The 27,864-nt window shown below is 39.3% G+C and overlaps 1 protein-coding gene across 10 annotated transcripts in view; it reads right to left on the reverse strand.

The window, feature by feature from the left end:
• ITSN2 (intersectin 2) overlaps positions 1-27,864 on the reverse strand; it is a 219,539-nt gene that overhangs the window by 79,897 nt on the left and 111,778 nt on the right. For all 10 annotated transcript variants that reach the window (XR_010323559.1, XR_010323558.1, XM_064295093.1 and 7 more), the window contains 5 exons: positions 14,259-14,395; positions 10,713-10,855; positions 9,817-9,914; positions 2,343-2,518; positions 1,861-2,005 (listed from right to left, as the gene is read on the reverse strand). Coding sequence is in view for 8 of the 10 variants with exons in the window: in XM_064295093.1 (XP_064151163.1) it covers positions 1,861-2,005; positions 2,343-2,518; positions 9,817-9,914; positions 10,713-10,855; positions 14,259-14,395 (699 nt within the window). In the remaining 2 variants the exon portion in view is untranslated. The remainder of the gene's footprint in view (positions 1-1,860; positions 2,006-2,342; positions 2,519-9,816; positions 9,915-10,712; positions 10,856-14,258; positions 14,396-27,864) is intronic.

Genomic DNA, 27,864 nt, shown 5'->3' on the forward strand with positions numbered 1-27,864 from the left:
AATATCATAACGGCCAAAGTCAAAGGCTTCTTCCAAACCCTTATTCCCCTCATCTCTGAACAGTACTGGTATCACTAAAATCCTTGTTGTTCCCAAAGCTCACTCTCTGATGACTTGTGGCTCCTCTATTGTCCTGCCCTTTTCCATTTCTGTTCAACATGATGTCTTGAAATAATCTTATTTATGCCTATGACTTCTCAAATCTTTATCTTCAGTGTAACTTAATCTCCTGAGCTCCAGACCTGTAAATCAAACTGCCTACTGAGTCTTCCCACCAGATTGCCCCTAATATAGGTATATCAGGCCAAAAAATGTTATCATTTTTAGAACTCACCAAACCCACTCCTCCTGCATTTCATACCCAAGACGAATAATATTCCCATCCTTTCAGTTGCCCAAGCTAAAGACACTGAAGAGTTAACTTTAACTCTAACTTCTTCCTCATGCTGCTGCTCTATATTCAATGGGTTACCTATTTTGTGTCAATTCACACAGTATGGGACAAACGCTCTCTTAAATTCATCTCCGCCTTTATATTCTCATTACTACGGCCCCTCGTTCACACCATCATTTGTTACTTTGCTATTGTAATATCCTCCTTTACCTGGTCTGCCTCCTCTTCTTCCTTCTGCCAATCTGGCCCCTGCACTGCTGCCAGAGTTATCCTCTAAAGTATATACCTCAACTCTTAAAAACCTTCAGGGCTTCTACTGCCACACTGTTCAGCGTGGTATGAAATGCTTCACAGATAAACTGCACCCCTCTCTCCATGAACCCTGTACTACAGCCAGTAAAACTAGCTGCTGTGGAGTCAGCCGTGACTGATGGCGACCCCACGTCTTTCACAGTAGAACTGTGATCGCAGGGTTTTCAGTGGCTGTGACCCTTCTTCCGAGGTGCCTCTGGGTGGATCTGAATTATCAACTTTTTGGTTCACAGTTGAGCACTTAACCATCTGCACCACCCAGGGACTCCTTCTTGTACTATAGCCATACCACAAACAATTCTTGTTTCCTGCAAACACCTCGTGTTAGCACGCCTCAGTGACTTTGCACAAATTATTCTTTCTTTAGAATAACTTTCCTTCTCTGCTTGGTGAGATCTTGTTTATCTCTGAAGGTCCTGCTCAAATATCTTGCCTTTTGCAAAGCTTGCTCCAATTCCAATAGACTGAACGAGATGCTCTCTCTTTTGTATACTTCTTAGCACTTTGTACATATCTTTATTGTAACACTTCTCACACTTTACAGTTACTTATGTATCTGTCTCCGTTATATTATGAACTTCTTAATGGCAGGGATTTTTACTTGTTTTTCCTTAAACTTCTAGCACACAGAATGTCTGGAATCTATGGTCACTCAATAAAGACGTTTTGAGTGAAGGTGAAATCTCTAGGACTCTAGTCTAATGACATCTGCTATTTCTTTTTAATTTGTTAGTCTAACAATATTTAGAATGCTTACGTCTAAACCAGATGCTGAGTATATGTGACAAAATTCTAAGTCTCAGGCCAATGATTTACTTAAGACAAAAATAAAAACAAACCTCAATCCCAAATCTCTTATCTCCTGCAATAACTACAAATGAAGAATATTATCAGATTTGTAAAAATGAAATTTTGAATTTAGATACCTTAGCTGCCAACAACTTGGTGCTATAGAAATGATTTGTTGCTGAGAAACCTCTAAGTAATAGTAACTTCTTGAACTTCATGTCACAGGTAAATGATATGAACAGAAACTAAATGCCACAAACTCTGGTTAAATGAATGAATGACGCTTTTGTACAAAAATTTCATTCTATTTTATGTACAAGAGAAGCAAATTCAAATAATAAAATATGCAAAAATTAAAAACATACCTGTCCATGAATAGGTGAGACAGATCCAGGGGACACAGTACGAGTAAAAGCTGATTTTTTCTGCCATGATGTATTAACAGTTAGGTTTGAAAAAGATACATTTTGATAATCAGTCACTGATGCTGGTTGATTTGAAGAAAGTGGTCTGTAAATGTTAACACCTCAATATAAGTATACTTAATTTTTTTTTTTTAATTATAGGACCTAATGATATATTACCAATTTATTTTTTTTTATGTAATATACACTGTATTAAAACATATAGAATGGTGGAAAAAAAGGACTCCATGAACAAACTATTGGCCTAGGTGTTTATTTACTAAATTTCAATATTCAGTTTGGAATAATAGGTACTCTTGAAGAGCCCAGACAGATTACAATATCATTAGGCAGCAGGTTGACATGAATATGTATTAGGTATCTAATACATTTTTATTCATCTGCAGAAGTTGTATAAACTCCACTGGTAGCTAAAAACTTACTCAGAGGAAGTTGAGGTAGCAGGTAAAGACAATGCAGGAGGAACTAAGGCCTTTTTAGGAGACAAAGCTTTTTCACTTGATGAAATTTTTTCTACATAGTTGCATGGAAACCAGCCAAAATGTCCTTGAAAACTACCATAGAGCCAACCAGGCTCCCCTATGGTTTTTTCATCAACCTACGGAAACAAAAAAAAGGGTTAACAATGCTCAGAAATCCACACATGTACCTTGGAAAGAGATGCGGACTACTGTACAGTATCTTGATTTTCAGAATTCAGCTCACCTAACTAAACAGGTGAGGCATTTTCTACAAATTACTTTTTTAAATTTTATTCAAGTTAATACATGAGAATACTTTACAAAATAAATAGTATTATAAATGAGTTATGATGGAAAACAATTTTCCCTTTCCTCATGGCTCCTTATGTCCTGATTTACACTCCTAAAGGTTAACTTGCCATTTTTAATCATTTTTTCTGTATTCTCTTCTGTATTTCTAAATAACATACTGCATTTCTTAATGTTTTTCAATTTTTGACATTATCTACTAGCTTTCAGTTAGGGAATATGAAGATATAACCCTTTTTAACTGCAACCTTTAATTCTACAAATATTGTTAAATCATATTTTTGGTTACATTATACTCAATGTTTATGTTATAACTATATAAACACTCCACGTCTGAGTCATGCAGTGTTTGCTCATTACATTTCCTTTCTTGTACACTTTTTATTTTTCTATAGTGAATAATTACTTTGTTTTTGTTTAGCTTTCTCTGTTCCTATCACAGAGTCTTCTTGAACACTCTAACAGAAACTATAAAGCCACTCTGAATGCTATTTTCCACCTGGTGAAAACCATCAGATAATTGATCAGTTCCATTTCCCCCCCCGACATTTCCCTTCTACAGTCTGACATCCTCCTCCCTCTTCACAGTATCACTTCCTCTACTACTTGGTCTTTCGTCCCCCTTAAGCACTGATGCCACCTCATGTTTCAACATTGGCTTTCTTGCCTCATGCTACACTTCCTAAACAGCCCACTCAACTTCCACCGTTTCATCTGTTCCCTATGCGTTAATGAATCCAAAAGCTCAGAACTGACTTCTTCCCAAAGGGACATGCCTGTACTTTTAAGTATTCACAGGATATTTTTAACTGGATGTACACAGGAACTTAGAATTCAAGTCTAAGACTGAACTTGTTTTCTCCCCCATCCACTCCTCCTAAGTCACCTATATCTGTTTTTCTTACCACCAAAGACTTACGCATTCTAAATAAAAAATCTCTGGCTCTTATCACTCTTTCATTACCACATCCAAGCTCTATTGACATCGCCTCTAAAAGCTATCCTGAATTTGTTCTCTTCTTCTCAACCCCACCAGTGATAACTTACCTCAGGCACCTTTCATTTCACTCCTAGATATAATAATCTTTACTCATTCTTCAGGTTTCTGTTAAGTGTCCCCAACCCAGGACACGGTTATCTCATATTTGCTGTCACAATCAGCATTATTACATTGCATTATTTATTTACATGTATCTCCTCGCATTTGTCTGAGTCCCTTTTTTGATCTACACTGTCTAGCATAGTACATATGTTTAATTAGCTGAGTGAATACGCCAATTATGTACCTGTTCTCCACTCCATTTTCCATACTTTTCCAGAATGACCTCTTTAAAACCCAGATTTGACAGTGTTATGTTAAAATAAGATAGAATTTTTATAGAAAGTCATCCAAGACACACTATGATTTTTAAAACTGCTTTTTTGTGACATATAATGAACTTCATATATATAAGATATTAAATCCACTGGTAAGAATAAAAAATGGAAGGAAGAACTACTTTGGAAAATAGTTTCACAGTTTCTTTAAAAGTTAAACATACCTTTACATTTATTATCAATTGATTTTTGATAAGGGGGCAAAGATAATTCAGTAGGGGAAAGAATAGCCTTTTCAACAAATGGTGCTTGCAACAACTGGATAGCCACATATAAATGAATGAAGTTGGATCCCTGCCTCACACCAAACGATTATGTGACATTCTTTAAATGCACCTGGTGCTCTTACACACCTCAATGCTTTTCTTTAAGCTATTCCTTCTACCTAGAATGTTATGAGATATAAGGGAAAGAACACAGACTTGGGAGTTAAAAGAATCGTGTCTCAGTCTTAGCCATGCTACCTAACCCTCTTCTGGTAAAAGGTAATAATTATTACTAAAGTCTGTTTGCTCATCCATAAATCCTTCCTCTGGGTTATTTTAAGAATTTAACTGAGAATATTTATGAAAGTGCTTAGTAAACTGTAAAGCACTAAGGAAGTATAATCCCTGTGAGGTCCTCCTCCATCCTACCCTTGGTGAAAACATTCCTCAATTCTATTTGGTTGTATTATTGCTTCTCCTCTAGGTTTCCTTAGCACTTTGTATTATTATTATATTTTGTATGATTTTGCACGTTTCCATTTTCTACCTAGACTGTGGCCTCCTTATCCATATTTGTATATCCTCAGCAGGTACACGGTACAAACTCAACAAATATTAACCTAAACGGGCTATTCTAAATTAAGTACACAATAGGCTCAAAGCTTAATCAATAATAAATGGGTTTATTATCAGGGCAACTTCATTTACATTTATGGTAAATAACTCTTTTAATGTTATGTGTCTGGTTATTTATTACATCATGAATGAGATATTGAGAAACTTCCTCAACTAGAGCTGCTGTGGTTAAATTACATACTGTCATAGCCATATAACTACCACAAAATGGTGTTCTGAAATAGAACAAAAGAAACCACTGATGAAATATTATCCTTAAGTAAGCCTGGTTTTAAATAGCTAAGCCAGAGCAATAAAACACAATAAATCCTAAGGAAGTTATACAACTTAAACTATCCCAATGCTGCAGAATGCTCAGCAATATACTTGATTTAAATTGTGGTCTTGAGTCCAGGAATTGCTATAAGGTATGAGTACTGTAAGGTGTAAGTATTGTAAGGTGTGGCTACTGTACAGTATAAGTATTGTTAAGGTATGACTGCTGGCATTTAAACACTAATTTCCTCCTCTGTCTACAAACTTTTAAAATATAACTTCTATTATACTTCTACTTAATAGCTGCAACCTTATCAAGAAAAATAAGCTAGTTCATTTATTCTTTATCTTTTTTATTTTATTGTGCTTCAGGTGAAAGTTTACACAGCAAATTAGTTTTCCAATCAATGATTCTTACACAGATTGTTCCGTGACACTGGTTGCAATCCCTGCAATGTGTCAGCACTCTGCCCATCTCCTCCCTGGGTTCTCCGTTTCCATTAGCCCAGCTTCCCTGTCCCGCCCTGCCTTCTCGTCTTTGGTTTTGGGCAAATGTTGTCCTTTTGGTCTTGTATAATTGATTGTTCTAAGGAGCACATTCTTCATAAGACAAGTGTTATTGTTTATTTTATGCTGTTGTTAGGTGCTGTCAAGTTGGTTCCTACTTACAGAACCCTACGTACAACAGCACAGAATACTGCCTGGTTCTGTGCCACCCTCACACAATTGTTGTGCTTGAACCCACTGCTGCAGCTACCATGTCAATCCATCTCACTGAGGGTCTTCCTCTTTTTTGCTGATGCTCTATTTTATTAAGAATGATGTCCTATTTTATAACCCTATTATTTGGCTGAAAGGTGGCCCCTGGGAGTAGTGTCTTCAGTTCCAAGTTAGGAGATTGTCTTAGGCAACAGTCTGAAGGGTTCCTCCAGTCTATTTCAGACGAGAAAGTCTGGTCTTCCTTTTTCTTTTTAATTTGAATTTTGTTGTCCATTTTTTATCCATTCTAACCCTGACCTTCTACTGTGATCCTCGTCAGAGTGGTTGGTAGTGGTAGCTGGGCACCACCTAGTTCTTCCAGTGTCAGGTTAGAGGAGGCTATGGTTTATGTGGGCCATTAGTCCTGTGAACTAATTGTTTCCTTGAGTCTTTGGTTTTCTTTGTTCTCCTTTGCTCCAGGCAGAAAAGGGTCAACAGTTGCTTCTTAGATGGCTACTTGCAAACTTTTAAGACCCTAGACACTACTCACCAGGCTAGGATATAGAACATTATCTTTATGAACTATGTTTTGTTAGTTGACCTAGGATGTCCCCTGAGATAGTTCATTTATTATTAAGGGTTAAGCTACATTTTTTTTTCCTAATATGGGGTCAATTTTAACCAATTTCATATCTGTCATTTATAGTTATAATTAGTTTTTAGTTGTCAATTTACATAGTGAGTTAAACTAGAAACTTTCATATAAATTTTCACAAGCCTGGGAAAACTATTTAGTACTTCAAAAATACCATTAACAGATTAAAAGGACAGAAAGACATTTCCGGATGTCATGGAAAATGTGGCCAAGACTCAGTGGAATTTCTAACTTTTTTTACTTTCACACTTCCTCTGCCACTTTCATCTATTAAGTTGATTAGACCTTGTGTCCTATCTCACCAAGAATACAGAAGCCCTCAGACTTCACCTTCTCCCTCAGCCAAATTTACTTATAATCACATCCATTCTTTCTCCTCTAGTCTTTATCATTATCTAGTTATTCTGTTATTATCATTACCTAGTTATTCTACTTCTCTCCCTGTGCTGTAGGATCCTCTGGACTTTCCAAGAATCTTCTTCATCTCCATCTACTGGTCAGAACAGGGAAGCATGAGGTGTCTTCTGGAGTGCTAATATGTTATATATATTGATCTGAGTGGTAGTTTCACAGATATATACATACATAAAAATTCTTCGAGCTATACACTAAGGTTGTATACTTCACTATAACTAAATTATACTTTAATTAGAAAAAAACACCTCTATCTATTATTTGGAGCCCTGACGGTACAGTGGTTGAGAGCTGTGGCTGCTAACAAAAAGGTCAGCAGTTCGAATTCATCAGCTGCTCCCTGGAAACCCTATGGGGCAGTTCTACTCTGACCTATAAGGCTACTAGGAGTTGAAATCGACTCAATGGAAATGGGTTTGGTTTGGCTTGGTAATCAATTATTTATTCTCTTTCCAGCATCATTAAACCTTTCCCTCTCTGCAGATCTTTTCTATCATTATTTAAACTGCCCAAGTTTTAGCCAAGTGAGGGAAAAACACACATACATACACATACACAGAACAACCTCTCTCAACCCACGTTCCTCACTGGTCATCGTTCTCTCTCTCTTCTGCCTTTCAAAACCAAGCTCTTTTAAAGAGTTTTAAATACTTACTGTCTCCTCTTCATGTATCACCATTTACTCCGTATTTCACTAAAATCAGACTTCTTCCCCTACCACTCAAATGACACTGTTCTTCTCAAGGTCAATAATAACCTCATTGCTAATCTAATAAATACTCTTCAGTCCTTGTCTTATTTCAAAGTGCACTGCTCTTCTTAAAGTTCCTTAACACCAAACTCTCCTAGTTTTTCTTCTACTTCTGGTATTTCTTCTAAGTCTCCTCTCCCTCTAATAATCCTTGCAATGCTGATGTTTCTCAGGAATTACGTCCTCAATTTTTTTTTTCACTCACTTTATTACACCCTGTATCTTCAATCTTTACTACTCGAATATCTTCTATTACCGTCAGAGCACACTGATGACATTCAAATGGCATCCTCAGCCCAGATCTCTGCCTGAGACCTCCAGATATCTAACCATTGCCTGGATATCTCAAACTCATCTAAAACTGATTTTACTGTCATTCCCACTTAAACTTCCTCCTTCTCATTTTCCTCTCTCACTGAATGGTGCTATCACCAACCAACTTGTAAAAATCACGAATCTAGTAGTGCCCCCATGAAATCAGCCTTCATATCAATAATTCAGCAGAAGAATACAGGCACCCAAGAGACCCCAGCTAACTTTACATTCCTGCTGTCACTGCCACCAGGTTGCCAGCGCTGCTCTAGGGCCATGAGAGAGGGCATTCTAGAGCTGGTGACAGTCGACATCTTTGTTTTTACCTTCCTTCCCTTGCTGCTTTAGATTAGTTGTATTTCTTTTTCATTGGGCTATAAAGCTCTTTAAAGGCAGAGATTGTATGTTTTCCGCCACTACCTCTAGCTTAACATAATTGGCCCTTAACAAATATTTGTTGAAGGAATAAATGAGAGACATAACCAAAAATATAACTAGGTTTTTGCCTCAGACATGCCCAGAGACAGGCTGCATCTCTGTATCCTCGGATTGGACCAAACCAACTAGATGCCTTGGAGTCAGTTCAGACTCATCGTGACCCCAAATGGGCTCCACAGAGCTTTTGATGGATGATCTTTGGGAAGCAAATCAACGGGCTTTCTTCTGAAGTGGGCTCCAACCTCCAACCTTTTGGTTAGCAGCCAACCGCACATCCTTGGACACTATTTCACTACCATTAAGAATCAGAGGAAGAATAGCAGAGACTGTGGACTGAGGCTGGCTGTAGAAGAGACTCATTCCTCAGCTCAGGAGCAGCAGTGGAACTGTCTGTGGTGGCAATGTCAGCAGAAGAAATATCTGGTTGAGAATTATCTTGGGAGTTTGAGTTGACAGTTCTGGTAAATTCTATCCCCAGTAAACCCTAGTCCAAGTAACGTTAAACATTTGCTACTAACTGAAAAAATAAAGGAAAAGCACATCAAACTGGTGAGACAGTGTAGGAGAAAAAAAAGCACTGGTTGGGTCTTCTGGGTCATATTACCTGAATTTACCAAAAAGAGAACTGAAGCAGAGATTAAAATCCAAGCTGTTGTGCTTCCAAAGCCTGTACTCTTTTCAATATATCATACTGGCCTATCACCATGATTCCCTGCATCTTCCCCAATCCATCCATTTTACATAGTCTGTGATCACAAAATAAAGACCTCTTGTTCTAAGGGACAAGTGGCTTATATTCAGTAAGGGCTGCAGAGCCTAACTCCTTCAACTCTTTAACAGTTTCCAGAAAATAACCAGCCCAACAAAACTTTATTGATAATTTATTAAAATAACAAATCATACCACATTTTATCACATGCTAACCTTATTAAGGTTGGAAAGAATACTGGATTTGGAAATCAAACAGCATGTACTTGCATCCCACTCCACCACCATGATGCTGACAGCTATAATTTGTGTAAGTCTGAGCCTAAAACCTAAAAAACCAAACCTATTTCTGTCGAGTCGATTCCAACTCACAGTGACCTTACTGGACAGAGCAGAACTACCCCCATAGGGTTTCCACGGAGCAGCTGGTGGATTTGAATTGCTGACCTTTTGGTTAGCAGCCTTAACCACTGCGAGCTTACTTATCTTTAATATGACAATAACTGTCCTATATAGCTATAAAGTATGTTGTAAAGGCCAAATACGATATTTCAGAAATATTTTATAAAGATAAAGCACTACATAAAATTATTAGAGTCAATACTGTTATTATGGAAATATATCACATTGTACTCAGCTTATTCATAAGAAAAATGACTCAACTTCGTTTCCTACCTGTATAATATCTCCAGAGTTAAAACTCATCTCGTCATGACTCCTTGCTTCAAATGGGTATAATGCTCTATAATTCACCAAAGCACAAGCTGTTCCACCTAAAAGAAGATAATTGTTATTATTTGCTGCTTTCATGCATATACATCTTTGCTATGACCCAATAATAAAGAGCTATTAAAGTCTAAAAGAAAAAAATAAGCATCTAACAGTATAATGATAATTTATTTGCTAAAGTCTTGCTAGGATTGAAATGCCTTGAATAGTCATATAATCGATATAAAAGCAAACAAGTCAGAGGCAGTAAAACAAAGACTTGATATGTAGGAAAAACCATGCAGACGGATCTAAAGGAAAGCTCAGAAGAAGTGCATGTTTGAGCTGTACAAAGTGCTGATCAGAATAGGGAAGAAAAGCACAAAAAGGGAAGGCATAAACAAGATCAGCAAGTAAACAGTGTTGACTGAGGTATACCAAAAACAAAGTATAACTTCTGAGGAAACTTTAATGTGCAAAAACTTAAAATTTTCTTGTTGTTTCATCAAAATAAACAGATTACTTACACTGGTTTTAGTCAACACCAGTTGAACAAAATATTTAAAACTATTATCACCTCAATTATTAAAATCATGTCAGGGTCTGTTCACAGGTAGAGAGGGCTGACTACTGTCTTTTCTCCATGATGTTTTAAGATTTCTACCCTCATTCTGTTCTAAAGCCTATCCACTTGCCATCAAATTTAATTGAGAAAAAGGTTTTTCCTGACTCTAGGATTAGCATCTTTCTTTTTTATTTTCTTAAAAATTTGTTCGCCCCTCAGGGAAAAAATAAACCATCTTTATTTTTTCCTTGTTGCTTTTGTTGCTCTGTCTCAGAAAAACCATAGCTACTATTTTTACCCTTAGTTTGTTTCTCCTCAGCTTTCTGTTCCTGTTCTTGAATTTTCTCTTGTATTTTTTTTTCCTGGAGTTGCTTTTGTTTTTCTTCTTCCTCTTTTCTAAGACTTTCTTTCCATAAGTTTTCTTTTCCTTGTTTTGCTTTCCTATATAAAAGAAAAAGAATTTGCACAATATCCTAAAAACAAAGTTTTACACAAAATAAGAACATAATAGAAGATCTGGTTCCTGACCAGCTGGAAAGCTAAAAAAGAGGCAGTAGTACAGGAATGGGGAGAAGGGGATCAGGGATGAAGGGGAAAACCAATCAATCAATCAAGAGAGGGGCCTAGAACAAATTGATGGTGGCAGTGTGCCATGGCTGGGGTGTACAACCAACAACTTTCCCCACCCTCAGATTCCCTCCTACAACAACCTTCCAAGCCCAGAAGAACAAGAAAAAACAAACAAACAAGAAAAAAAAATCCCAGATGAAATGAAACCTCCGAGAAAACAAAACTAAAAATTCTATCTAAATTTCCTTCCCTTATCTCCAGATTTTGTCACAAAGACTACTCTCCATCTCTTATTCCCACTATTTTATCTAATCCCTGTTTTGGGGATGCAGTCATTGTGGAAACAGGAAATACTTCTGGGTCAATTACTTACTTTTTATACTATCACTTTTCATTAGCTAACAGAGCATTTTCCTCTATAGGTCCCTGTTTCTGCACATGTCTCTATGTCACCTGACATAGCTGCAGTTTGGTTTCTATCTAGTCAATGTGATCTGTGATCAGACTTTATTATTTTGGTATTAGAACTAATGCTCATTATAGTTTTTCCTTGCATATATTTTTTAATGAACCTTACTCAGAGGCAGAGCTGCTACCACCCAATTTAGCACCATCTCCAAGCCTCAGCAGCCAGTGGAGACTGTGCCTCATATATCCCTAGGATTTGTAGCATGTAGGGCCCACCAAGATAGAGACCTTGGCTTAATTCTATATCTCTATTCCTATAAATTCCTGAAGGAAATTTGGAAATCCTGGATAATTCTCAAAATGTTAGTTCACTTAGTCATCAACATTTTCTCCTCATCCCCCAACGTTTCTAACTTTCATACCCCTGGTTCATTATTCCATTACTAGCTCCCTCTCACCCCTTTCCAAACCTCTTGTATCCTCTATCGCGCTACACACAAGGCATCATCCAGAAGCTCTCCCTAACAAAATCTGGTTCTCCCTCAAGAACAGTGTTTCTCTTGCAGCCCTTTCTTAATTTCAATTTATATTGCTTTTCTCAGGTAACCTCCTCTCTGGAACTTTCCCTGACACCCTTCCAAGTCTACGATGAGCCAATCTAGTCTTCATTTGAATCCCGCAGCACTACAAACACCACCACTATCAGAGTACTTACCACATATTTACTAGGATAAAGACTAGAGAGTTAAACAGGATATAAATCGGGTTTTGGTAAAGCTTCTTATGCAAGCGTTAGTGGATGAGAAACTGGTCCAGAGTCAGAACATACCTCGGAGGCTGGGCATAGAGGGCAGAGAGGTCACATCTACAATGTGAAAACCTGACTATCATCTATAGCTTAGGACAAATACAACATAAAAGAAAAACCTTAGGACAAGAAGAGAAAAGACCTGGGGAAATGGCCAAGCAAACCGAGAGATAGTAAGAAGACCCAGCTCTGTAATGATTAGATCCTACAGTAGGATAGTATGTGAGGACAATAAGTAAAATGAAAATATGTATTATTATTATGGTCTGTTAGTCTGAAATGAACTGTGGGCAGTGATGAATAGGTATCAAGATACTTGCGTGTGTCCACAGAAAATAAAATTTGAAGGGTTCATTAAGAAAAACTAAAGTTGGTGAATTGGGTATTTACAGCTCTGCATTTCCCTGAGCAGTGTTAAGTGTCACAAGGTAAGTGGCATATAAAAGCTTACTTAGTTAAAACCTCGCTGTCTGTACTTCCGTATTATTCCATTATCTCTGGTTAAAGCCCACAAAAGTAGGAGCCTTGGAGTAAACAGTATACGGCTTTTCATTTAGCTGTGAATCCCCTACCAGGATTATGAAAAGTCTAGGAGCATGGAGTAATCCAGAGTCTATCTGGATCACAGCCAATAGCAGCCAGTCAATAAAAACTGTGTTGGAAGTGGCTATTTCAAAGCTATTAGGTATAGAGGCCTGCTTTATGATAATGAGAAGCCCCAGTGGCACAGTGGTTAAAGTGTTTGGCTGCTAATCGAAAGGTCAGTGGTTCGAACTCACCAGCTGCTCCCTGGAGAAAAGATGTGGCAGTCTGCTTCCGTAAAGATTTACAGCCTGGAAACCCTATGGGGCACTTCTACTCAGTCCCATAGGGTTGCTATGAGTCGGAATCGACTTGACAGCAGTCAGTTTGGGTTATAGCAATGTTTCCTTCTTGCCTCCCCAAGAACTATTAGCTCTTTCATGGACAGTAATCATCCAGTCTTCTCTAAGGCAAAGGAATGTTGGTTCACCAACATTGTTAACTGACTACAGTAATTTCTAACACTAAAGAACTAGACAGAAACAGGAATATATTAGAAAAAAGATCTTACTGACAGAAAAATGTCATGCAAAGTCACAAAATGGTTCTAGGATTTAGATACTGTAACTGTCTTTATGTTTCCCTGCTATAAATAGAGGCAATTTGATATATGTCTAAGTGGTACAAACAGAATTACATTAACCGGCATTCTACACTTAGTCTTTGTTTTCATAATCTTTCAGGAAACAGTAATAGATTTACTACAGGGAGATAGAAATGAGGACTTGCTGTGTGCAAGACACTGTAGTTGACTTCTTATCTATATTATTTTATTTAATTCTCATAGTCACACATGAGGTAGGCATTAACACTCTCTATTTTTCAGATAGGAAAACTGAGGCTCAGAGGGGTACAGTGACTTAAAGTCACTCAGGTAATAAGTGGTAAATCAAAAATTCTAATCCAGTCCTTATTTTTCACTAATGGAACATAAAACTGGGTACTACTGTAAACTCAGTCCCTAAAAGAAAGACTGAACTTTTATATTTAGAATCAAATTAGTATCTTAGGAAAATCCCTTTATTCCCCCTAAATTGTCATAGCCAAACTAAAGATTGTTGTTGTTAGCTGCCATCAAATCAGCCTCTGACTCATGGTGACCCCCATACACAACCGAATGAAATGCTACCAGGTCCTGTGCCATCCCCGTGATCAGTTACAGATTAGACCACTGCGATCTGCAGAATCTTCACTGGCTGATTTTCGGAAGTAGATCACCAGGCCTTTCTTCCCAGACTCTCTTAGTCTGGAAGCTCCACTGAAACCTGTTCAGCAACACAGCAACATGCAAGCCTCCACTGAGAGACGGGTGGTGGCTATACATGAGGTGAGCTGGCTGGGAATTCAACCCCGGCCTCCTGCATGAAAGGGGAGAATTCTACCACCGAACCACCACAGCCCCCAAACTATAGATATGGGCAATAAAATTAGAATTTTAATAACAATATAGTATAATAAATTTATCAGCTATATTACCTTGCAGCATCATCTTCTAGTTTTTTTTTCTGTATCATCTCTGACCTTTTTCTTTCAATTTCCTTCAGTTTGTCACGTTTGATCTTGTAAAGTTGTTCAAGGGCTACCTGTTGTGTATTGTAGCTTTCTCTCAGTTCCTAAGGAGAAAACAAAAATAAATGTGTACACAAATGATTTAAATGCTTTTGTCATATGTAATAACATGGCATTTGCATTACAAAACAAAAAATCTTTTTCTATAAAAATCTTAAAGCACATTAAACTAAATTAAAAAGATATTAAAAATTTTAAATATCTGGATGATAAAGCAAAACAAAACTTGAGTACAATAAATTTCAGCCATATATCCACTGAGGACAAACACACGTTAAAATATTCTACTTCTTATCAATTCATTTCTAAGGAACATAGATCTTTAACAAATTAACTCTGATTTGGTTCTTCATTTTCAATGAAAAAGCAATCCATTGTAAGTATGGGGGAACGAGTTGTTTGTTAGAGCATTTAAAGGGGAATTTTGTTCAATCATGCTTTTGACGTATATACTATAATTAAGTTACTTGAACTAAATATAAAAGCAATTACTAAATAATGTAGTTCAATATTAAAAATGGAAAAGATAATGTCTGCCTAAAATCATGACCAGAATGAATGAAAATAATAAAAGTATTCCAAACAGGAATAGAAGTAATTTCTTACTGAGTATCTAGTTCTGTACTAAGTGCAATAAAGGATTCAAAGGGTTCCAGTCTAAAGTTGTCTTGACTACCAACCAAGTCTACAGTCTCTGCCTTCAAAGAGTTTAGAATCTCCAAGTGCCTAACCAGACACTTACAAACTACCTCTTTAGTATCCTTCCTTTCTTTGGGAAACCAATCTCCCTTCCTCATAACCAATTATGATAAAATGAGGTATGCCTATATTCCTAAATAGAATATAGGCATACCTCATTTTATCATAATTGGTTTCACTGCATTTCGCAGATACTGCGTTGTTTACCAATTGAAGGTTTGTGGCAAACCTGCATCAAAGAAGTCTACCTGCACTATTTTTCCAACAGCATGTTTTTACTTCATGTCTCTGTATCACATTTTGGTAATTCTTGCAATATTTCAAATGTTTCATTATTATTATATCTGTTATGATGATCTGCAATTAGTGATCTGTGATTAGTGATTTTTGATGTAACTATCATGATTGTTTTAGGGCGCCACAAGCCACGCCCATATAAGACAGTGAATTTAATCGATAAATGTGTGTGTGTTCTGACTGCTCCATCGACCAGCAGTTCCCCTTCTCTCTCTCTCTCCTCAGGCCTCCCTATTCCCCAGATGCAGCAATACTGAAATCAGGTCAATTAACAACCCTACAATGGCCTCTAAGTGTTCAAATGAAGAGTCAAACATCTATCACTTTAAATCAAAAGCTAGACATGAGTAAGTTTAGTAAGGAAGGCATGCCTAAAGCTGAGATAGGCTGAAAGCTAGGCCTCTTGAGCCAAACAGCCAAGTTGTGAAAACAAAGGAAAGGTTCTTGGAGAAAATTAAAAGTGCTACTCCAGTGAACACACAGATGATAAGTAAACAAAATGGCCTTACCAGATGGTACCCGGCTATCACAACTGACTGCTCTGATAGGGATCACAATAGAGGATCTGGGAACTGAGCTAGCAAAAAACATATATCAAAATTCTAACTCATAAAAAAATACAGTCTGGCCTGACAAGAGACTGGAGAAACCCTGAGAGTTTGGTCCCCGGACACCCTTTTAGCTCAGTAATGAAGTCACTCCTGAGGTTTGCCCTTCATCCAAAGATTAGGCAGGCCTGTCACGGATTGAGCTGTATCCCCCAAAAATGTCTGTCAGCTTAGCTCGGCCATAAGTCCCAGTATTGAGTGACTGTCCACCATTTTATGTGATTTGCCTATGTGTTGTAAAGCCTATCACTATGATGTAATAAGATGGATTAGTGGCAGTTATGAGGTTTACAAGATTAGATAGTATCTTAAGCCAATCTCTTTTGAGATACAAAAGAGAAAAGTGTACAGAGAGACGGCGGATGTCACGCCACCAAGAAAGCAGTGCCAGGAGCAGAGTGTGTCCTTTGGACATGAGGTTCCTGCGCTGAGATGCTCCCAGACCAAGTGAAGACCAAGGGAAGAGCTGACAGAGAGAGAAAGACTTCCTCTGGGGCTGACGCCCTGAATTTGGACTTGTAGCCTACTACGCTGTGAGAGAATAAATTTCCCTTTGTTAAAGCCATCCATTTGTGGTATTTCTGTTATAGCAGCACTAGATGACTAAGACAAGGCCCATAAAACAAAATGAGACTAAAGGGGCACACCAGCTCAGGGGCAAGGACTAGAAGGCAGAAGGGCACAGGAAACCTGGTAATAGGGAACCCAAGGTTGAGAAAGAAGAGTGCTGACATTGTCATGGAGTTGTTAACCCATGTCATAAAACAATAAGTATACCTGTTTAGTGAGAAGCTAGCCTGTAAACCTTCATCTAAAGTACAAAAAAAAAAAAGAAGGATGCAGAACAAAATTCTAAGTTACAAAAAAAGACCAGGCTTACTGGCCTGACAGAGACTGGAGAAATCCCAAGAGTATGGCCCCCGGATACCCCTTTAGCTCAGGAATGAAGTCACTCCTGAGGTTCACCCTTCGGCCAAAGATTAAGCAGGCCCATAAAACAAAACAAGACTAAAGGGGCACACCAGCCCAGGGGCGAAGACCAGAAGACAGGAGGGGGCAGGAAAACCGGTAATAAGGAACCAAAGGTCAAGAAGGGAGAGTGTTGACACATCATAGGGTTGTTATCCAATGTCATAAAACAATATGTGCACTGTTTAATGAGAAGCTAGTTTCTTCGGTACACATTCATCTAAAGTTCAATTTAAAAAAAAAGAAAAAAATTAAACATACATCTACAAAACAAAACAAAACAGCCTTACTGCTAATATGGAGTATGTTTTAGTGGCCTGGATAGAAGATCAAACCAATCACAACAACCCCTTAAGCCAAAGCCTAATCCAGGGTAACGCTCTAACTTTCCTCAATTCTATGAAGGCTGAGAAAGATGAAGACACTGCACAAGAAAAGTCTGAAGCTAGCACAGGTTCGTCCATGAGGCTGGAGGAAAGACGCTGTCTCCGTAATATAAAAGTGCAAGGTGAGGCGGCAAGTGCTGACGTAGCAGGTGCAGCAAGTTATCCAGAGATCTAGCTAAGATACCTGATGAAGGTGGCCACACCAAACAACAGAGTTTCAATGTAGAGAAAACATCCTTATGCTGGAAGAAGATGCCATCTAGGACTTTCACAGCTAGAGGGAAGTCAATGGCTGGCTTCAAAGCTTCAAAGGACAGGCTCTCTTTTTAGGGGCTAATGCAGACGGTAACTTTAAGTTGAAGCCAATGCTCATTTACCATGCTGAAAATCCTAGGGCCTTCAAGAATTATTGCTAAATCTTCTCTGTCTGTGCTCTATAAATGTAATGACAAAGCCTGGATGACAGCTCATCTGTTTATAACATAGTTTACTGAATATCTTAAGCCCACTGTCGAGACTTACTGATCAGAAAAAGATTCCTTTCAAAATATTACTGCTTGTTGACAATGCACCCCGTCACCCAAGAGCTCTGAAGGAGTTGTACAAGGAGATTAAAGTTGTTTTCATGCCTGCTAACACAACACGCATTCTGCAGCCCATGGACCAAGGAATAATTTCAAGTCTTATTATTTAATATATTTCGTAAGGCTATAAAACCAAAAAAAAAAAAAAAACAACTCAGTGCTGTTGAGTCGATTCCAACTCAGTGACCCTATAGGACAGAGTAGAACTGCCCCACAGAGTTTCCAAGGAGCGCCTGGCGGATTTGAACTGCCAGCCCTTTGGTTAGCAGCCGTAGCACTTAACCACTGTGCCACCAGAGTTGCCTCATAATGCTACAGCTGCCATAAATAGTGACTCCTCTGATGAATCTAGGCGAAGTAAATTGAAACCTTCTTGAAAGGATTCATCATTCTAGATGCCACTAAGAACATCTGTGATTCATGGGAGGACGTCAAAATATCAACATTAACAGGAGTTTGGAAGAAGCTGATTCCAACTCTCATGGGCGACTTTGAGGGGTTCAAGACTTCAGTGGAAAAAGCAACTGCAGATGTAGTAGAAATAGCAAGAGAACTAGAATTATAAGTGGAACCTGAGGATGTGACTGAATTGCTGCAATCTCATGATAAAACTTTTTATGGATGGGCAAAGAAAGTGGTCCCTTGAGATGGAATGTGCTCTTGGTGAAGATGCTATGAACATTGTTGAAATGACAACAAAAGATTTAGAGTACTATATAAACTTAGTTGATAAAGCAACGGCAGGGTTTGAGAGGGTTGACTCCAATTTCCAAAGACGTTTTACTGGGGGTAAAATGCTATCAAACAGCATCGCATGCTACAGAGAAATCTTTCATGAAAGGAAGACTCAATCGATGCTACAAACTTCATTGCTGTCTTATTTTAAGAAATTGCCAGCCACCCCAACCTTCAGCAACCAGCAGCCATCAACATGGAGGCAAGACCCTCCACCAGCAAAAAGACGACAATTCACTGAAGGCTCAGATGATGGTTAGCATTTTTCAGCCATGAAGTATTTTTTTAATTAAGGTATGTACATTGTGTTTTTAGATATAAGGCTACTGCACACTTAACATACTACAAAAAAAGAACTCCACTGCCGTCTAGTCAATTCCAACTCATAGCCACCCTATCGGACAGAATAGAACTGCCCTATAGGGTTTCCAAGGAGAGGCTGGTGGATTTGAACTGCTGACCTTTTGGGTAGCAGCCAAGCTATTAACCACTGCGCTACCAGGGCTCTAATAGGCAACAACAGCAACAAAAAACGAAATCCGCTGCCATTGACTTGATTCCAACTCATAGAGACCCAATAGGACAGAGCAGAACCGCACCATAGAGTATCCAAGGAGCACCTGGTAGATTGGAACTGCTGACCTTTTGGTTAGCAGCCATAGCACTTAACCACTATGCCACCAGGGTTTCCCATGTAGTGTAAATATAACTTTCACATGCATTTGTATGACTCACTTTATTGTAATACTCACTTTATTGCAGTGGTCTGGAACCGAACCCACAGTATGTATCTCCAAGACACGTCTGTAGTGTTTTTTCTGGGTCTGTCAAACTCAGAGCTCTTCCCACCCCCACCCAGGGGTGTCATTTAATCTTACCTCCCTGGCCAGAATGATTGGTCCAAAGGACAGAGAGATGACCAAACCTGGGCAGGCTCCTTTCTTGGAATTTAGATATATCGATGAAAGGAGAAACAGGCGTTCTCTTTCTTTGAGATTATTAAACTGGGGTAACAGAAACCTGGATCTACCCCACTAGGATGTGAAGCCATCAGTGGTAGGAATGAAGTCGACATAGAAAAAGGAAGATTATAGGTAGAGGCGGGGGAGGGTCCTATGGGAACTGAGCGTTCAATTTCACTCCTCAATGTCCTAGAAACTGTCCCTGGCCAGCAGCTCCTCTACTGATCCAGTCAGTGGCCCTGGTATTCTTCCAACAACCACCGTCCTTAGCTTAACTATTCTGAACTGGGTTTCTTTTACTTGGAATCTACAGAATCCTGGACAGAAAAGTATAAAAAGGAGTATAAATGAAGAAGGAAACAAAACAAAACATGTACAACTTAAAAGAAACCAAAAGAGGCTTTGTAGCAAAGGATAGAAGGTTTTAGAAAAAAAAGTTTCTGGCATCCACCCACACACAACAACAAAACTCCAAACCATAACAAAACCAAACTCTATTTCTCTTCAGAAATAAAACGTTTTATATTATAGGTTGCTACAAGTCGGAATCGACTCGATGGCAATGGGTTTGGTTTTGGTTTTATAGGTGAAGCCTTTTACTTGAAATGGTAGATCTATCTGCTACGCTGTACAGCAATTATGACCAAAATGTCTCAGCTAAATCCTTGCAAATTAAGCCAATAACAATAATAAAGCCGTATTCCTAGCAAATGCTTCACAGCTCTCAGCTTCTATGATTTTGTTTCTTTGTTGCATCTTTCTCTACATCCTACTGAAAAGCAGAATACAGTAGTTACAATCTATGGAGAGGCACTGTGGTTTCGCCATAGATCCAGAAAAAGACCCCCAAGATTTCAATCAGGGTCAGCCAGTGAGAAGCTGTGTAACCTGCGGAACTTACTTTTCATTTCCTCATCTGTAACATGGGGTGGATAACGGTACGTATCTCACAGAGTTGTTGTGAGAATTCAATGAGTTAATACAGGTAAAGCGCTCACAATAGTGCTGGGCATATAGAAAATTCCCAGTAAGTATTAGGAAGCCTACTAGGAGCCAAATTAACGTCCCGCAACTTGTCTCGGCTGTATGGTCAGTCCTCCAACTGCTAAAGATACTGCTTAAGATACTGCTCCAAGTCTTCCTTTACTAGCCTCATTCTTCCAGTGTCTAGAATAATAAGTTTCCTTATGCTCACATCGCATTCTGTGCATTTCTCTACTATAATCAGTATTTTCTGGTTATATGACTGTCTCCTCCACTGGAATGAGTTTCTTGATGACAGAAGTATTCCCAGATGTATCTCTCATCAAGGCATCCCCAGTCAACAGAGAACCTGGTACACTGTAGATATTTAATAAGTATTTTATAGGGTGAATAAAAATGCATAAGCCATAGTCTGTGCAGATTAACAAGGTTTGAGGAACACCCCAGGCTGCCGAAAACATTTCCCCTGCCTAACTTTAGTGGCCCTACAAATTCCTATCATTAGACTCACTCTTCTGGGTTAAGACACTGCTTCCAGGAGATCCTGGTTAAATATACAAGTTGACTAAGAAAAAGTAAACCAATTAGCACTCAGGAACAGTTTTTCTTGGTCTTAGTAGAATGACAGAATCAACTGTGGAGCTTTTTCAAAATAAAGTACAATCCCTAGAGTTCTGATTCTTTTTCTTGCCTACAGTGCTGGTGAGGGCCTCCAGGACAAGGCTGGATAGAAATGGAGAGGGCATACAATCTTGTCTTGTTCTTGATCTTAAAGGAAAATGTTTTCAGTGTGGATATCATCTTTTTCAGGTTAAGGAAATTCTCTTCTATTTCTAGTTCTTTCTTCATTTAGAAGATCCCTGGATTCTCTGTTTTGAGAGCTTGTTGAGGTGATCATGGTCTGTTTCTTTATGTGACTTGATATTGACTGTTGTCTCCGAGCCATCTGTAAGTTACTGTATTAGTTTATGCTTGCTTACTGTGTCATAGCTTCTTGCTTTGTTTTGTTTTGATATGCCCAGATGGGTTGCTTGAGTGAGCTAGCTTGATTATTTTCACCTTTGGAGCTCTGACGTCCTGTCCCTAGATGATTAGAGCTGTTATCAGGTATATCAGTCTAAGAGTCCATTCACTCTTCTTGTATGAATTCAGCTCAGGTGTTCAGGTAGCTGATCATCAAGTATGGGGTACAGGCTCTGTCCTACAGTCTTAGAGGGGCAAGGGTGATTGGAGTATCTACCGGTATCTGATTGCAGCAGGGGGTCATGCTCTGAACAAGGCAGGGGGCTGAGAACCGACCCCCGAGTGTTTCTGAGGAAAGTGCGTCCCTGTTCCCTAGAGCGTGCAGGTGGGTGGGTTCTGCAGACAGACCATGGGCACCCAATCTTTTTTGGTTGTAAGGACTGGGAGGTACCAGTTATCCTTGGACCCCTGTCGCAGGTGGCTAGGTGACTTGAGTGGAGCTACCAGTCCTTAGGCCCCTGATGTGGATAGGTGAGGACCCTGTTTAATAGGCAAAGCAACGTCAAACATCAAACACCCACCTCTCCACCGAACAGCTGAAATGGTTGGAGTCTGCCAACAAGGGCCTATTCTCCTGAAACAGGCCCACACAGGTCACTGCAGAGGGAAAAGGTACTCAAAGTCCATGGACAGTTTATGCCTGGACAGGAGCCACTTCTGTCCTGAGCTCCTCCAGTTAGTGGAGCTGGCAAATTATCTTTTCCTCCAATTGCAAATTTTCTCCTTCTCCAAGGCCGGGAGGACGGCTCCAGGCGCTCAACAGTACCTATCTCAGGCCCAGGGAATTCAGCTGCTGAAGCCAGCTTGGGGGTGGGGGCGCGCATTAAAATAATATGCAAGTACGTAGCTTTTGCCGAGAGCGCCGTTCTTCTCAGGTTCAGGAGGTGTGAGTAGGCTGTGTGGCTGGCTGCTTCTCCCTGAGGAAACTGTAGCCGAATGATAGTACCAGCCTGCCGCCGTGGCTCTGGGAATGGTATCTGAGGGCTCCCCACAATTCAGGTCCAGTAACTCCTCTCCGCTTCTGAACGTTTCTTCCTCCCCCCTGCCCCTCTGTTCATTTTCTAAGCTTGCCTTTGATGCTCAGGGCTCCTAGCTTGTAACAAATATACTTGTTTCATTTGTTTTTTCGGGTCTTTCTTGTAAAGAGGGCTTGCTGAAAGCATGTCTATTCTGCCATCTTGGCTCCGCCACCTAGTTCTTTCTTTTTTAATCATGAATGGATGCTAAATTTTATAAAATACCTTTTCTGCATCCAATATGATGAGCATACACTTTTTCTCCTTTAATCTTGTTTATGTGGTAAATTATAATAAAAATTTTTGTATGTTAAACCGTTTCTGCGTGGCTTAGCTAAGTCCACTTTGCCATGATGGCTTATTCTTTTTATGTATTTCTACATTTGACTTTTTAACATTTTGTTTAGAATTATTGCCTGTATGTTAAATTGGCCTATAATATCCTTTCTCACACTATTCTCAGGTTTTGGTATCATGGTTATGATAGCTTCATGTGATAAGCTGGGGCATAGTCCCTCTTTTTCTATATTCTGGAGCAGTTGTGTAAGAAACACTGACTTGTTCCTTGAATGTTAGGTAAATCTCGTAGTAAAAACTGGCATTAAACCAGTTGCCGACTCAGATTTCAGCTCACTGGGATTCCATGTGTGAGAGCAGAACTGTGCTCCATAGGGTTTTTAATGGCTGATTTTTTCAAAAGTAGATCACCAGGCCTTTCTCCCAAGGTGCCTCTAGGTAGACTCGAACCTCCAACCTTTTGGTTAGCAGCCAAGAGTATTAACCATTTGTACCACTCAGGGACTCCAATCCCCAAATTAGCTAGCCTTATTGTCATATGTCTAAGTCAATTAACTCATCCTCACCTGCAGAGGTACCACTAACTAGATTATCTCAGAACCCTGGGAGCATATGGTAATAACATAGTCCACTAGTGTAAGTCACAACTCCGGTGTTGACAGACTACTTTTCCTCAAAGGAAAAGCACTTTTCCAATCATTATCTAGAAGTCAACAATGGTGACTTCCCAATGCACTGAAGGTACTTTGGATATTCAGGACAACCTCTTCCATAATAAGAACAACAAAAAATATTTGTATGGCATGTAACAGTTCACAAACCATGTTCATATATATTCCATCTCATTTGACCATCACAGAACTCTGAAAGAAGGCAGAGCAGATATTACTGGCTTTATTTTGTACATGAAGAAACCAAAATTTGGAGGTTAAATGATAGTTACACAGCTAGCAAGTGGCATAAATAGGACTAGAACTTGGATCTCCAGGCCAGTACTTTTCCACTGTCCTTAACTGCTAAAGACAGGATAATGTATGAATTTTCTTAATAGAATAATGGTTTCTCAAATGTCTCATCCTTGAACCCATTAGTTTTGCTATTTATTTTGCTATAACTTGACCAAAAGTACAAGAATTATCATCAATCCTGTACATGTATATTACAGGGTCCCATAAAATATAACTAAGACAAATAATTCTAAACAGTATACTTCTGTTGTCATCGCAAGTAGCCTAAAGGTGTGATTGCCCCAGATGCTCTAATGTCCCCAGGAACCACAGCATGAGAACTCACTGCCTGCCCTCCTCCCAAGACCATCAGGACCAATTCCATCTCGCCTGCCAATAGGCCTAGCCTTTCTTGTCATCCTTTATAGTTAATTCTTACCCCTATAAAACAAAACAAAACCCATTGCCGTCGAGTCAATTCCGACTCATAGTGACCCTACAGGACAGAGTAGAACTGCCCCATAGGGTTTCCAAGGAGCACCTGGTGAATTCAAACTGCCGACCTTTTTTGGTTAGCAGCCGATCTCTTAACCACTATGCCACCAGGGTTTCCTTCTTACCCCTAGTTCTGTTTATTTCCCTAATCTGACCTAACCACTCCTCCTCCTCTCCTTAAACCCCTCAACTACCCTAGAACTCCATCTTTGTGATCAGAAAACTCCCACATATCTTCAAACTCTTCTCTGAATGGAAATTTCTCCTTACCTCCTTCTTTGCTGATCCTTCAGGACACTGCTCTTTCTCCAGTACTTTCTCAATTTATCATCACACACTCCACTTACATCAGGGTTAGGGGATAATTCTACTATTTCTTTGGTCTTTATTTCCATCTCCAGAATATTATTCTCCTTAAGCCCTACTTTTCTGAGGCTCCTGACATCCAGCAATAACACCACCCACCTTTTACTATTATCTAGAGATCTCCTAGTCACTGATCTGCATTCACTCACACTAACCATTTTCCACATCTCTGACATCCAGAGATGATCCAATCAAAACCAATCCTCGGGCTGCTCTCCTCATCAATGACCTTGTTTACTCCACTTAATCCATCGTCCTATTACTACACCATGGATCTTATCACCATCAGAAGAAACACAGCTATCATCAATTGAATATCTCATTCTTCGAACATATATTCTTACCTGTCAAGCTTTTTTTTTTTAACCTAATACATCTGTTTCAACAGGTTTTTAACTTTGTTGAGACCTCCATCTGTTAACCCCATCATTCTTTTTTCACCAGCACCCTTCCTCTCCTCAAATCCCTTCATGTCAGCATTCATCTTTATCATGATTCTTTTATCAAGGTGTGTAATTCCTTGTCCCTCCCTCTTTGCCCATGTCTATCAAAACCCCAAACAAATATGAACCTATTTCATCAGCCTTCTCCGTGCTCACACCTAAGGAGCTAAACACTGGCGGAGAAAAAAAAAAATCACACAATTAGACATGCTGTTTTCAATTTAAGTTCATGCCCTCCAACTTCAAATAGGTGTTCAACACTGTTTAGTACCTGCGCTGTTTTCCTTTATCAAAGCTAGCTCTTGCCGTCTGAAATCTCTATTCCATGCCTACTCCTCTTTCCTTAAACTTCCTAATCTTCTATCCATTCTCCTCATTAATAGCTAACAGCCTTGCCTCATTAAGCCATTAGACTGGAACTCCTCATTCTTCCAACTACAAATCAATAAAACTTCCTGGATCTGCACCCATCTTCTGGTCTAGAATGAGGTTATTCTATGTCCTCCACTCCGCTGGAGGAGTCCTTCTAATGGTCCAACTTACTTCTGATTATAAGTCTAGAAGTTGTCAACTTTCTGCTTTCCACCAACAAATTTAACCATATCCACATCCATCTTCTTCCAAAATGTTACACTGGAAGAATGTACCATTTTCATTTAATCCTTAAACCTATGCTCTGGATTCTATCCAAATTTGCTTCCCCGGGGTCTTCACTCTATCAATTCTCTCTCTCTCTCTCCTGTACGTTGTTGTTGTTAGGTACCGTCGAGTAGGATCTGACTCATAGTGACCCTGTGTATCACAGAACAAAACACTGCCCAGTCCTGTGCCATCCTTACAATCCTTGTTATGCTTGAGCCCACTGTAGCAACCACTATGTCAATCTACCTCGTTGAGGGTCTTCCTCTTTTCCGCTGACCCTCTACCAAGCATGATGTTCTTATCCAGGGACTGATCCCTCCTGACAACATGTCCGAAGTATGTAAGACGCAGTCTTGCCGTCCCTGCTTCTAAGGAACATTCTGGTTGTGTGTTTCCTAAGACAGATTTGTTCATTCTTTTGGCAGTCCATGGTATATTCAATATTCTTTGCCAACACCACAATTCCAAGGCATCAATTCTTCTTTGGTCTTCCTTAATCATTGCCCAGCTTTCACATGCATATGATGTCAGTGAAAGTACCACGGCTTGGATCAGGCGCACCTTAGTCTTCAAGGTGACATCTTTGCTTTTCAACACTTTAAAGAGGTCCTTTGTAACAGATTTGCCCAATGCAATGTGTCTTTTGATTTCTTGACTGCTGCTTCCATGGCTGTTGGTTGAGGATCCAAGTAAAATGAAATCCTTGACAACTTCAATCTTTTCTCCATTTATCATGATGTGGCTTACTGGTCCAGTCATGAGGATTTTTGTTTTCTTTACATTGAAGTGTAATCCATACTTAAGGCTGTGGTCTTTGATCTTCATCAGTAAGTGATTCAAGTTCTCTTCACTTTCAGCAAGCAAGGTTCTGTCATCTGCATGACACAGGTTGTTAATGAGTCTTCCTCCAATCCTGATGCCCTGTTCTTCATCATTTAGTCCAGCTTCTCGGATTATTTGTTCAGCACATAGATTGACTAGGTGTGGTAATAGGACACAACCCTGATGCACACGTTTCCTGACTTGAAACCACTCAGTATCCCCTTGTTCTGTCCAAACAACTGCCTCTTGATCTATGTACAGGTTCCTCATGGGCACAATTAAGTTTTCTGGAATTCCCATTCTTTGCAAGGTTATCCATAATCTGTTATGATCCACACAGTCAAATTTCTTAGCATAGTCAAAAAACACAGGTAAACATCCTTCTGGTATTCTCTACTTTCAGCTAGGATCCATGTGACATCAGCAATGATACCCCTAATTCCACATCCTCTTCTGAATCTGGCCTGAATTTCTGGCGGTTCCCTGTCGATATACTGCTGCAGCCGCTTTTGAATGATCTTCAGCAAAATTTTGCTTGCATGGGATATTAATGATATTGTTCGATGATTTCCGCCTTCGGTTGGATCACGTTTCTTGGGAATAGGCATAAATATGATCTCTTCCAGTCAGCTGGCCAGGTAGCTGTCTTCCAAATTTCTGGGCATAGACGAGCAAGCACTTCCGGGGCTGCACCAGCTTGTTGAAACATCTTAATTGATACTCTGTCAATTCCTGGAGTCTTGTCTTTCACCAATGCCTTCAGTGCAGCTTGGACTTCTTCCTTCAGTACCATCGGTTCCTGATCATATGCTACCTCTTGAAATGGTTGAATATCGACTAATTCTTTTTGGTATAATGACTCTGTGTATTCCTTCCATCTTCTTTTGACGCTCATGCGTCGTTTAATATTTTCCCCATAGAATCCTTCGCTATTGCAACTCGAGGCTTGAATTTTTTTCTTCGGTTCTTTCAGCTTGAGAAACACCGAGCGTGTTCTTCACTTTTGGTTTTCTATCTTCAGCTCTTTGCACATGTCATTATAATACAGCCCTTTGAAATCTTCTGTTCGGTTCTTTTACTTCATCATTTCTTCCTTTTGCTTTAGCTACTCAACATTTGAGAGCAAGTTTCAGAGTCTCCTCTGACATCCATCTTGGTCTTTTCTTTCTTTCCTGTCTTTTCAATGACCTCTAATGTCCCTCCACAACTCATCTGGTCTTCTGTCATTAGTGTTCAAC

The sequence above is a fragment of the Loxodonta africana genome, chromosome 12 (assembly GCF_030014295.1).
Source record: "Loxodonta africana isolate mLoxAfr1 chromosome 12, mLoxAfr1.hap2, whole genome shotgun sequence".
Taxonomy (NCBI): Eukaryota; Metazoa; Chordata; class Mammalia; order Proboscidea; family Elephantidae; genus Loxodonta; species Loxodonta africana.